This window comes from Macrotis lagotis, chromosome 2 (assembly GCF_037893015.1).
Source record: "Macrotis lagotis isolate mMagLag1 chromosome 2, bilby.v1.9.chrom.fasta, whole genome shotgun sequence".
NCBI lineage: Eukaryota > Metazoa > Chordata > Mammalia > Peramelemorphia > Peramelidae > Macrotis > Macrotis lagotis.
In genome coordinates, this window is record NC_133659.1 from 302,676,158 (window position 1) to 302,689,645 (window position 13,488).

General features: G+C 33.2%; 1 protein-coding gene across 2 annotated transcripts in view; it reads right to left on the bottom strand.

The window, feature by feature from the left end:
* Window positions 1-1,319: 1,319 nt before the first annotated feature.
* Window positions 1,320-13,488, bottom strand: part of LOC141511763 (alpha-1,3-mannosyl-glycoprotein 4-beta-N-acetylglucosaminyltransferase C) — a 414,197-nt gene continuing 402,028 nt past the window's right edge. For both annotated transcript variants that reach the window (XM_074220812.1, XM_074220813.1), the window contains 2 exons: window positions 10,595-10,742; window positions 1,320-2,587 (listed from right to left, as the gene is read on the bottom strand). In XM_074220812.1, the coding sequence (XP_074076913.1) occupies window positions 1,431-2,587; window positions 10,595-10,742 (1,305 nt within the window). In that variant the 3' untranslated portion in view covers window positions 1,320-1,430. The remainder of the gene's footprint in view (window positions 2,588-10,594; window positions 10,743-13,488) is intronic.

The following is a 13,488-nucleotide window of genomic DNA, read 5'->3' on the forward strand; positions in this document are numbered from 1 at the left end:
TAAAACCCATTTTATGACAGTCAACTAGCAGATGGTATTATTATACCATTATTAACAATCATATTAGCAGCCAACACTTACATAGCACTTTATGGATAACAAATCATTTTACAGATACTATCTCATTTGAATATGAGGACAATTTTGTGAGGTAGGAGTTATAATTTTCCTGTTTTATGGAGGAGGAAATTGAGGGAGAGATGAGTTCTCCAAAGATCACACAGCTAGTAAATTTCTAGGTCAGAATTTGAATTCAGATCCTCCTGAGCTCTCTTTCCATGGCACCATTTAGAGATATTAGGTGTGTGCTAAACACTGATAAACTAAACCTTTATTCAGTTAGATCAATTTTAAGTAAACATTTAATAAAATCAAATATTAAATGTGCTTGCATCTACTGTAAATTGCTATAAAACTAAACCAAGCACAGTCTATATTATTGGTTTTTTTTTTCCTTTTGAGATAGGCAATTTAGTTACCCCAAGTCATGTTCACTGAGTTTTTCCACAAAATAAATTGAAGGAATAATGCTGTTTTTCAGGGGAAAAAATCTAACAATAGAGATTCAATAGAGTCAATATATTTTTCAAAGATTGTCATGAAAGTTATCTTGCCATTAACACAAGTCACTGGAATGGGTTTCCCTCTCCTAGGGAACTATTTCATAAGGCCTTGCTTCTTAGAGGCATTGTTCATTCTGGATGTGATTGATGAGAGCTAGATTAGCGGCAACTAGGGATTTAAGTTACCCCGGACTAACTTCACCTTTACTTGACAACAATGCTTATTATAGCTCATTGGATGAACAAACTGGACCCAGAGTTCTACTACAGAATTAAGCACACTATCAACAATTACTTTTCAATAATCACTGTCCAACTAAATTAACACATCAGTCTTCACATTTCAAATGTGTCATATTAATCCATATCATTTCTTTTGGCATTCAAATATAACTGGCAAGACACTAATATGATTACATTATTAAAACTCTCTTTAAAATGAAAGCAACATTAACCATGGCATAAAAATATCAACTTCCATCAACTTTAATACATAGATATAATGAAGTCAAATTGTTTTGACAATGTTTAATCAAAGCTACCAATTTGGATGAGAAATTTTCTTATCAAGCATTGCCATCTCTTGGAAAGTCAACAATAACAACAGAGAGGGACTTGGGAGATCCAAAGATGTGAATGAAAACCTTTTTGCTATAAAATTCAAAACATACCAACAAACTAGTGTTTTTATATTGCCTGGCTGAACTAGTAAAAAATAAATTGCTTTTGTTTGTGTTACAATATCCCAGATTTCCAGTTTGTTTTTTAACAAAGTCAAGTCATCCCTTGGTGAATAGCACCTGCAGCTATCCATGGATGCTATGCACTCTCTGATTAGAAAGGAAGACCTGGTTCAGTAAAGTGGAGTCATTGATTCACTGGCTGAAAAGTCCAAATGCTAACACTCCTAATGATCAACCATTCCTTTTGTGTTCTAGTGGCAAGAATTCTTATACAGTGAATATCAAATGGAACTTTGTGCTTCACATCTGCTATTTCAAAGTTTCCATTTTGGAATTCCCCTAGTCTCAAATAGGTAGCACAATGTTTTCCTTTTTTGCTCCATCCTATGTTTTCCCCAACTTCCAGGGCTCCATGATGCAATATGTCATTCTGTCGATCTTCTGTTCCAGTACTCACTTTAATCTTGCTGATATTAATGGCCTTCTCAAATACAATTACAAAATAATCCCCTACTGCAGGTGCCTTGGACCAAAAGTACTCATCAACACTGCTGTATGCTTTGCTTGCATCATAATTTTCAAATACATTCATATTTGTGTATAGCTCTGCAGGTGGATTGTCTGGGATATCAAATGAATCCTCTTCAAAGTCATCATCCTTTAATTTGTTTTCTGCTCCTTTGTATGAGGAATAATATCCTATATGCTGGAACAGAGAAGGTTTAAAGCGCATCACATCCTTTTGAGCCAAGAGACTACGGAAATGAATCAATAGCCAATCACAAGGCATTTCCTGGTAAAACATTAGCAAAAAATGTGCCAGTCGTGGGAGATCATGGGAATGGTAGAGTTTTCCAATGTAACCAAGCTTGGAAAATTCTAGAGTCACCCAATAAGAGCCTTCACGTGATGTAATTACTTTCTTAATGGCAGACAAGAAATTTTTCGAACATCGGACATCATCTTCTAACATTACATAATAGTCTGAAATATTGGCACAAAAATTGAGAAGGAAAGCATAATCCACATTCTGCTTGGATCGAAACTTGACTCGGTCATTTGGATCATTATAATTTCTTTTAAGGCCATCCAAGATTGGATAATATTCCTCAGGAGCATGTATGACCATTAATCGTCCAGCGATTATGTGGTGAGCAAATTTCTGTGTAATATCTCGTACCATACTGTCACACCAAGATAAGTCAAAATCTGCTAGATGAACCACCACTGCAATTTCTTTTAGTTCTTCATAACTGGATTGCTCAAATATAGACTTGATTGTTTCAAGCAAATAGTTTCCTTTTTTCCTTTTGACTGATGAAAGTCCAACTGTTAGGTACTCTGGGCAAAAGAATTCAGAAGGAAGATGAATTAGATGCTTTGAAAAACACATAACAATCAAAGTTGGCCCTTAGGGCTTTTACTATAACAAGTAAGTTTAGTGAATGATGAAATATAGGATATTTTGTGATTAAATTATTAAGCTACATATGAAGAAAACTATTGTGGCTTATATGTAATTGATTCTTTTCTGTGGAAAACAAATTTGATTATAAGCATACTGAAATGTGTATTGTTACTTTAAGCATTTGTTTATCAAATAAAATCAGGTGTAAAATGTTCTACAATTTAATGCTCTCATACAAGCCCATTAGAGGAGATAGATATTTAGATAATGTTAAAACTATTTAAAAAATTGAGAAGACAAAATCATTCAAAGTTATGGTTGACAAACCATCCACAGTATGCAAATGGATAATACAAATGATTCATTTTTAGTCCTCTTGTGACTGAATGATTATTTCAAAGAAAAATTTTTTGTAGTATATTGTTCTTTGAAAACTTATAAGACATTTTCATTTGTGTTAAATTGTTTCCCCACTTTCTGCTAGTACAAGCTGTAAGCTTTTCAGTTTTGTACAAAATAAATTCAGTTCCTTGTATTCAGGTCAAAAATTCTTTGAAGTATATTGTATTATTGGAAATTTCCATTCCCATGGAAATGTTTAGCATGTAGCATTACTATGTGATCTATTGTGAAAAAAGAGTTATATTTTGTTTTTTCTGCAAATGAAACATTTTTATTAGATACAATTTAGAACAGGGGCTTTTCAACCAGGGCAGTCTTTAGAAAGATTTCAAGGGGGGAGTTTTTAAATTGGAAGGGGAAGCAAACGAATCGAAAACAAACCACTCTATTTTTATTAACCTTGACTTGAAATTTAAGTATTTCTTTCAATTGTAATTTAAAAAAACCCTTTTATTCTGAAAAATGACCCATAGACTTAAGTAGACTGACAAATGGTTTGAGTATACAAAGAAGAAGTTTTATTTATTTAATGAATATACCTGAAAAATAGAATTGCACTAGAGATACATAGTAGAGAGAATTTGACAAGCCTCAACTTGGATAGAAAGTAGATGGTAGAGATAACACCAAAAAAGAGAAAGCAATGAGGAAGTCCAGAATCTTTCAGGAAAAATGTTGACATATCCTAAGAATACTTTTTACTAGCAAGGTTCTTCTAATTAGTGATCTCTTAGTGAAATCATTTGAAATTGTTTGGAATAATGTTTTCTGAGCCAACTCTAAAAGGTCAGCTTGGTAAGTTCTCTGGGACAGATGTCCATGGATGACAGAGCACATTTCCTGGCAAATAGTTTTGTGAGTATTTTGCTAGTAATTGGCTATTAGAGTAAACCCATGGGAAAGAAGATGTTCCATGAGTTGCCAAGGGAAGTCAAAAATATTTAACATTAGACTCAGAAGATAAGGATTGTAAAGACCTAGTGCTTTTGTTTTTCTTAAGGAAATTTCTATTCATATATTTTTCCCAAGATAGTGAACTACTACATGTATAATATTTATTAGTGACACTGATTGGAAAATATTATTCCAACCTCATTTCTCTGTCTCTAGATATTATTGGAGTGTAAGAAACATCCCTTAAGATGATGGAAAACATGATCCAAAGAGAAAGCCAAGAGAAAAAAATACTCTGAAGAAGACAACTAAAAAGCAAAACCAATACTGCAGGAAAGGTGGTGGAAATAAACACAAAGGAGGGAAGAATAATTATTTAATGACTAACCATATTTAGTTGATATGAGGCTTGTTACATAGAGGGCAGATATGGATTTTAAATTCACTTCAATTAAACTCTCCTCAACCATAAGCTATTGAGGTTAAACAATAGTCTATTATTAGAGACATATACAAATAACTGTAATGGAAATTAATTTAGAAAAAATACAAGAGCTGTCTCATGAAGATAAAATATTCTTTGATAGATTACTTCTAGAGAAGGAGATAGAAGACTAATGATTCTTGAAGAAAAAGAATCATTTAAATAATTGAACTTGTAGAAAACATTCATGCAAGTCATTGGGATTTACAATGTCAGAAAAGGACAGCACATACTTGCAGAATGACTAGCATTTCAGTTTGACTGGACCATAGATTGTATGAAAAACATGACCAAGTATGATTAGAAAGATGTCTATATTTAATAACCAGCTATAAAAGTTTGCATTTTTTTCCTGTGCATTGATGTGAATCCAGTAACCTCTTTTGAATAGAGGAATTAAATTATGGGATTAAATTTATATAAAGGAAATATATTGGTGATAGGTGAAAGATGACCTGGAGAAGGAAGGCCCATATGGGGACCAGTTAGCAAGTTACTGCAAGACCACAACAGAATGGTGATGAGTGATTGAAGTAGGGGAGGGAAGAAAAATTAGCAAGGAGGACAGCTATTTGAGTAATCCAAAAGATAGCAATCAAATCAATTTATCTTGGCAACCAAGTAGATGTGAATGATAAGAGAGGGAGGGAGGGAGGGGGAGAGAGAGAGAGAGAGAGAGAGAGAGAGAGAGAGAGAGAGAGAGAGAGAGAGAGAGAGAACTGAAAGATTGTTCTTTTTCTACTGCTCTATATCACAATAGATAGTACTTTCTAGTAATCTAAGAAGGATCCCTAGGCACTAAGGAATTCCCTTTCTGGGTCTAGGAAGAAGAGTTCATTATGAATTCCCCACTGGAGGGCGGGGAAAGGATTGTCCTAGATATGCTCAATGAGAAGCAGTGCTTTCTTTGTGGTGTATACGCACACGTACACATATAACATAAAATTCTGATGCTTTTAAAGTTGAATATTATTATCATTCTTAAAGATTTTTTACTGTGGAAAAATGATTGTACTGAGTTGTGTGTGTGTGTGTGTGTGTGTGTGTGTGTGTGTGTGTGTGAGAGAGAGAGAGAGAGAGAGAGAGAGAGAGAGAGAGAATGAATTAATTAATTAATGTGTGTAATGGGACCTGGAAAAAATCTCTTTAAGGATTATTAAGTTCTGAATAAAAAGTTAAATCAATTGCTGCTAGAGTGACACTTTTCTGTTACTCTTTTACTTGTCATTGAAGATCTCAGTTTAAACAATCTTTCAGATAATGCCTTCTCCCTGGGTTTACGTGACAATCCTTTCTCCTGGTTCTCCTGCTACTTGTGTGATTACTTCTTGATATCCCTGGGTTAGAATACCATCAATCCTCACCCCTTTATGGGAAGATACCAGGGTCCTTGTTCTTATCTTCTCTTAATGTAACTTGTCTCCATGGATTGGATTTAATTATCATCTCTATGGAGATGACTATTTATCACTCTCACATATTTCTCTCAGACTCAAGTCCTGAATTACTAATTGTAAGTCCCCATCAAGATATCTCTAGGTACATTAGATTTTTAATATGTCCCAAATGGCAGTCATGATATATACTCTAAATTCAAAACTCTTCCTAATTTCCCCTTCCCTTTGAGGACACTACCCTCCACACAGCTAGCCAAGCACCACTGGAGGACCTGAATTCTAATCCAGACTCAGACACTTGACTAGCTGTGTGAACTTGGGCAGGTCACTTAACCCTGATTGCTTTGCATCTAGGACTGTCTCTAGTCATGCTTGTCAGGGCATCACCTTCCTGATGTTGTGGTCCTCTTCAAAAATGAAGGACAACACTATTATTATTATTATCATTATCAATATTATTATTATTAAGTTATATTTGACTTATGCTCCTCTACCCAATTAGCTGTCAGTGTTTGACAAATCAATATCCACAATATATTTTGTAAATTGTAAGCCTTTCGGTCCACTAATATGGCTACATTCTATTTAATTTTTGCTAACATTGGCCTAGACCAGTGCTATCCAAAATGTGACCCATAGTGCAATTTAATGTGGCCCCCTATGGGTTTACTATAAATGCTTTAGCAAACTACGTCAAACCACCACAGAATTCTCACTAATGACTAATCAAAATATATTGTATATTGTTTCAATAAATCTCTTAAAAGTAAGGTTGGACAGCCCTGGCCTGGACTATCACCCCAGCCTTCTGATTTTTCTCCTTACCTCTATTCTTTCCAGACTTCATCTATTCTTCAAATAACAGTCAAATGGAATAGCACAGGTATGATTATGTCCTTCAAAAATTTAAGAACCTTTAGTGACTCCCATTTGATCAATTTATAAAGTTTTTCTTTTTGTTTTGTTTTTCAAGGTAGTGGGGTAAAGTGACTTGCCCAAGGACACACAGCTAGGTAATTATTAAGTGTCTGAGGTCATATTTGAACTCAGGTCCTCCTGACTCCAGGGCCAGTGCTCTATCCAGTGTGCCACCTAGCTGCCCCAAAGTTTTTGTTTGATATTTAAAGTTTTTCACAATCTTAGCACCACCTTGTCTTCTTGTCTTTCTTTCCTGTTGGATTTGTTTTTACTTTTTTCTATCAACACTATATATTCTGGGCAAATGGACTCACTTGCCATATGCAATAATTTACATTCCATTTCTTGTCTTCTATTCTTTATTCCCAAAAAACTCTTGTACCATGCCTCCATTTCTTGGAATATCCAATTTCTTTTAAGACTCAGATCAAGATAGTTCCTAATTCATCATTATAAGCACTACTTCTCTCATCCTATAATTTATTGATGGAAGTTTCTTTGAGTAGATTTGGTGTTTCTTTATCTGTAATCATATCCATTTCCCCTTCCCCGAGAGAATGTATAATCTCCTTTAGGTTTGCTATTCTCAGAAACTACCACATGTTTTGTAAATATTAGTCTCTTAATTGATGCTGACTGAACTGAATTGAGTCAGCATGTTTTAGAGGATTTGGTGATAGAGGAACTGGGTTTGACTCTATACCCTGGAATATGCCAGCTGTATGACCATGACTAACTCATTTAATCTCCTTTATTTCCAGTTTATCATTGTGGAAATGTGAATGATAGTATTTATATGATCTTTTCATAATTGCCATAAGATTCAAAGGAGATAAGATATAGAAAGTGCTTTGTAATACAAGTGGTACAAATATATCAAAACATTAAAAGTTGTGATTTTGGGTAAAAAAGAATAATACAAATGAATAAGAAGAATGAGAAGGTATTAAGGAATAGGACTTGTCTTTTTGGGACATTAACTTTTTGTTTAGGAAAGTGTCAAAGATGAAAACATCAGTAAGAAACTGTTTATTCTAAAACTTTTATTTTTGCAAGGCAATGGGGTTAACTGACTTGTCCAAGGTAACACAACTAAGTATTAAATGTCTGAGTCAGAATTTGAACTTGGGTTCCCCTGACTCCAAGACCAATGCTTTATCCATTGTGCCACCTAGCTGCTCCTCACTCTAAGACTTGATCAAATTATCCAGGAGGCTTTAAATGGAAAATGGAATGAAAAAGAGGAAAAAATTCCCACATAGAATATCTCAATCACATTGGCATAGCAAAGAAGGAAGAAAAGCATATGAGGTCTCCAATATTTCAAAAAGAACAGGAAATATATCAATATACTACTTTATACTAATAACCAGAATGAAGGTAAAAATAAAATAAAGCTGAGATCTTGAGACAAGGGATAAATAGAATTTCAAAGATAGTACAGAAACTTGTCAAATGCAATGAAACAGCAATAGAAGCATACACTTCAAAATGAGCAAAGAGGATTCAATAGGAACATAATGTTGCACAAGCAGAAATGTGAAATTATCAAATCTGAGGCAAAAACAAATCAGTAATAAAAATAATAACTCCTACACATTTAATACTGTGTAATTCACTTAGATCATTGTCCCCATAAATACCTTGTATATTAATATAAGTATTATAGCTATTTTAAAGATGAGAAAGCTTAGCTAACACGACTAATTAATAGAAGGACTGAAATGACTTTTCTCATTCATAGCTTGACATTCTTTCAAATAACTAACCTTGGTGACAAATTTTGTGTATATCTGGAAGGAAAAACTGAAATTGCATCATTGTGGGAGTAGACTGCATACCACCCTAGACAGATGAAAGTAGTGATTGATGAGTTACTGACTGATTGAAAAGCTACCAGGGATATGATAGAGTTGTCAGAGGAGAATTGTGAGCCTCTTTTTAACCAACATTTTTATTAAATCTAAAGTGAAATTTCTAATAAAGTTCCTTCATATCTCATCTTGACCAAATTCTGGGCAATATTTTAACCCAAACAATAATTGTAGTTAGGATAAAGTCAATGGCTTTTATTTTTCCATACATGCACCTATATATCTAGATATATGAAATACCATATCTATCACATTTAAAGGCAAAGTGCTCCCTATCTATTATTGATCCTAACAACAAATCTGTGAAATAGGTAGATTTTAGGGTTGAAAATATCTGAAGTTGAGAGGTGTCCAAGGTCAGACAACTAAGTTAGTTTTCCTAACTCCAAACTAGTGGTATATCCACTATGCCTCCTAGTTGTCTCCATATGAATATAGATGCAAAATAGACTGGTGGATGGAATAAAGATGTTTTGATCTATTTGATTTGATTTAATCTATTTGGCCATAGAGTATAGAATTAGGTCCAGTGCTTGGAAGGGATAAAATTTATTATGCACCAGAATAAAAAGGAAATAGCAGTTACAGCTACTCAAAAAAAATGAGCTTGACTATCTTCAGAGACAGTGAGTGTCCTGACACTAAAGGTTTTCAGAAATAGATTAGCTGTTCATTTGCTGGGAATGCTGTCATTACAGGAGATGTAATTGTCATAATAGATGACTTCTGAAATTACTTCTATTTTAAATGATTCTACAATTTATTGATTTAATTGGGTCTCATGGAAATGTGTAATATATCAATCTTCCTCCAGAAACATCCAATAAATGAAAAGTGGGAGTTTTCTAAAATCATTTCTGCCTCCAATTTCTTATGATTATATTTTTCATTTAAATAAAATCACATTCTCAAAATCTGTTGAGCAAAATGTTTGAAAAGTTAGTGACATAATGACAAGATAAGATGGTGCTAATGTTCATTGTTTAATAATTTTGGCTTTTTTATGTATATGCTGACTTGATAGTCATGAACATAGTTTCAGTATTGAGTTGTTAAAATTCCTTTGGGCACTAATATCTCCCCTGGCAGCCTACCTCCATTCATCAAATTTCCAGTAAGTCCTTTGGATTTGTGCAATATATGTCTCTTTTGAAAAAGTAGGCATATTATTTGAAAAGTCTAGCACATAGAATCATTATTCCTCATCAATGCCTCAGAACAAATTCATTGATCAGATTAGTAAACAGGAGCCATGGTCCTGAGAGAACAGACAGTGCAAAATGAATATTTGAGGATAGAGGAGTGAGGGGAACATATGGATGCTGGGGAAGAATGGCCTAAATGGGGCACAAATATGGAGTCAATTTGAAGATACTCGTCCCATAGATCAAGGAAGGAGACAAGAAAGCAGGGACTATGGATAGAAAGGATTGGGGTAGAAAAATCCACTAAAATGATAAAACTTGTGTGCTGGAACTAGAAATTTTAACTTGCCATAATATGTAAAAGTGCTAAAAATACATAAAAACCAGTATAATTAGTGAGATGCCTTCTAAAACCCTCTGTCATCATGCTTCCTAATGAAACCTTTACATTTTAGCTGTACCATATAGGCAAAATGAACAGTAGAGGAAAAAAGATCCACCCTTCATGATTTATATACATTCACTATCATTGCAAAATAAATATAACAGATTTTAAAAGATTTGCTATGATTTTCCTATCGAGATTAATTTGAAACCTCAACACTAAATTAAAAAATGGAAAATGAAATCAGTTTGTCAACAATGTCAATTAATATTTGATTTTTAAAAACTGAACTGAGTGTATATGCCAATAATTTTGGCATGTAGAAAACCTTTAATATTTTTCGCTATATTGGAAGTAATTAAATAAGAATATCTTAGATTTGTAAAACACTTAACTTTTTACAAAGCACTTTCACACACTAATTAATGTAAGGATACTTACTTTTTCTTGGTAATGGAGTGCCAGCTAGATAGCGATAGGTGACATTTATAGCTCCTGAGAAATTAGATAAATCTTTAAAAGTGTGCACATAACGTTCTGAATTCAGTTGATGTGTGGATGTTTCTCTAATGAGTTGTTTGTCTCCCTTCTAAATGGCAAGAAAGAGGTAGAAAGAGTAACAGGTGCATATGGATGAAAATCTCTGTCTTAAGCAATGAAAAAGGAACATTTGGGCCACAGATATCTAAACATTGTGAAGAGGTAGCACATGCAATAGATAAATAGAAATTGGATTTTTTTCTGGCTTACCTAGTTGACTGTGTCTGCCACCTTTATTCTGGTTTATAGTGGACACTCTAACCAAATTATTTCCTTTATACTTATACTGGCATTTCTCAAAAAAGAAAGATGTATTCATCATTCTGTTACCACAATATCATGTGGAATAGTTTGAAAATATTTTTTTATAACTATATGTTAACTGATAAGAGCTCTCTGTGGGATTGAAGAGATCAATTCCATGTTCTGGTCTAATTTGGCTTTGGTTTTGCAAGATTCACCTTAATATCTTTTATAATTATTCTGAAAAATAGAGAATCTCATAGGATCAGGAGATCATAGTTCAATAGCTAAAAGGGACCTTAAGACTCAGCCTAATTTGATCGAAATCTTATTAAGGCTTTAACAAACCATACCATGGCCAATTAAAAATGCCAGATTCTATTACAACAAACTCCAAATTCTTTGGTTAGATGAAATTATTCTTACATATTCCTTTAGAATAGAGACAACTTGTCATAGTGGATAAAGCACTTACCTCAAAGTTAGGAAGAGGTAGGTTCAAGTTCTGCCTCTAAAATAGAAGGACTATGAGACCTAGGGTAAGCAAGTTAACCGTTTAGCACCCTGGACAGTTACGTTTAGAGGTAGAGATGACAGTTTCCTGACCTGGGAGTTACCTATATACAAAGGAAATCACAAATCTAATCCCTCTATCAATAAAGCAGGGAGTCATTGGTGGGGAAATGTTAATAATTTCTGCTATGCTGAATTTGTTGTTACCAATATTTGTTGAAACAAGATTTAATCTATAATTTTAAAGGTATTGCATTTCCCAATAAAACATTTATCCTTATTATTTTACAATACAGATAAACAGTTCTCAGTAATTCAAAAGGAATACAATCAATCTATTTCCTTTTGGAATGTGCAAAGTTTCACCTAGGGATACTAATTGAATTTAAGTGACACTAACTAAAATTTACAATTAAAAGCATACAAAGTCTGTTCTATAGGATATGTGTGTGTGTATGTGTCTACATAAACATAAAGTACCATGTAGACATTGATAAATATTAAGATTTGTGAAAAAGTAATCAGATCAGTACTCTGAGGTTGTCTGTACATGCAATCACTGTCAAAATCAAATTCCTTGCTTTAATGCAATATTTTAAACCACTTGTAAATGCATAGAATAATCAGATTAATGATCTCAAACTCAATGACAATGCTAACCTTAAGTTTACATGATTTTTATAGGTATTATAATGACAGGGAAAAACATAATATGGAGTATAAAGTAAAACAAATATATTCCTCAAAATTTAGTCTTTTTTTTTCACTGCATTGTATGCCACTACACAAAATGAAAGACATGATAAAACATAAAAGATAAAAAAGAACTTAATTAAACTTTCTAGCATTGTTTTCTTTATTTATTTTTATACTGAGTTATTTTATTTGACTATTTTGAAGTGTCTGTTGAGCCTCTCCCTAAATGTTATTATTATTCTACAAATAATGTGTTACTTTATGTGTGTATATATATATATATATATATGCACCAAAATAAAGAATCAACTAGAATATAAATGCACATACCTCCTATTATATGCCAAATTCTTTTTACAAATATATCATTGGATCCTCTTAAAGATCTAATAAGGTATAGGTGCTATTATTATCTTATTTTATAATTGAATAAACTTAGACTTGGGGAGGTAAGTGATAAGCTCAGAGTCATAATATTGGTAATTTTGGGAATCCAGATTTGAACTCAGATCTTGGTGATTCCAGGTTCAGCACCCTATCTACTATGCTTCCAACTGATATATAAATGTAGACTCTACACTAGATGATCTAAACCTTTTTTTGTATGTCCTGTATCACTTTGGCAATGTGGTGGAGTCTTCAGATCATTTCTTAGAATATTTTAAATAGTACAAAACTAATTGAATTATAAACTAAATTGAATATATCTAAATAGTTTTGAAATTTATTTCAATATATTATTTCCACCTAGCTGCCTTGTTTTAGTTTTTTCTTTCTTGCTTTTTTGGGGGGCAGTAGTCAGAGTTAAGTGATTTGCCCAGGTCACACATCTAGTAAGTATCAAATGTCTTTTTTTTAACAGCATTGTGAATTTTCATTAACATTCAAATATAGTAGTATCTGAAATAAAGTTATTAAAATATATTATTTAAAGTTAATGGGGGGTGCGGCGGCTACGTGGCGTAGTGGATAAAGCACCGGCCTTGGAGTCAGGAGTACCTGGGTTCAAATCTGGTCTCAGGCACTTAATAATTACCTAGCTGTGTGACCTTGGATGAGCCACTTAACCCCATTTGCCTTGCAAAAACCTAAAAAAAATAATAAAAAAATAAAGTTAATGGGCCCCAGGTTAAGAAGCCCAAAGTTTTGAAGACAATTCATCATTTTTCTACTTGGATTTTCTTAAAATGTAGCTTATATTTCATTAAAAAAATCATGACAATATGTCCACTAATACACAAAAATGAAACTTTTGTTTTGATTTTAGCAAGGCAAAGGGATTAACTGACTTGTCCAACATCACACAGCTAGACAATTATTAAATGTCTGAGGCTAGATTTGGA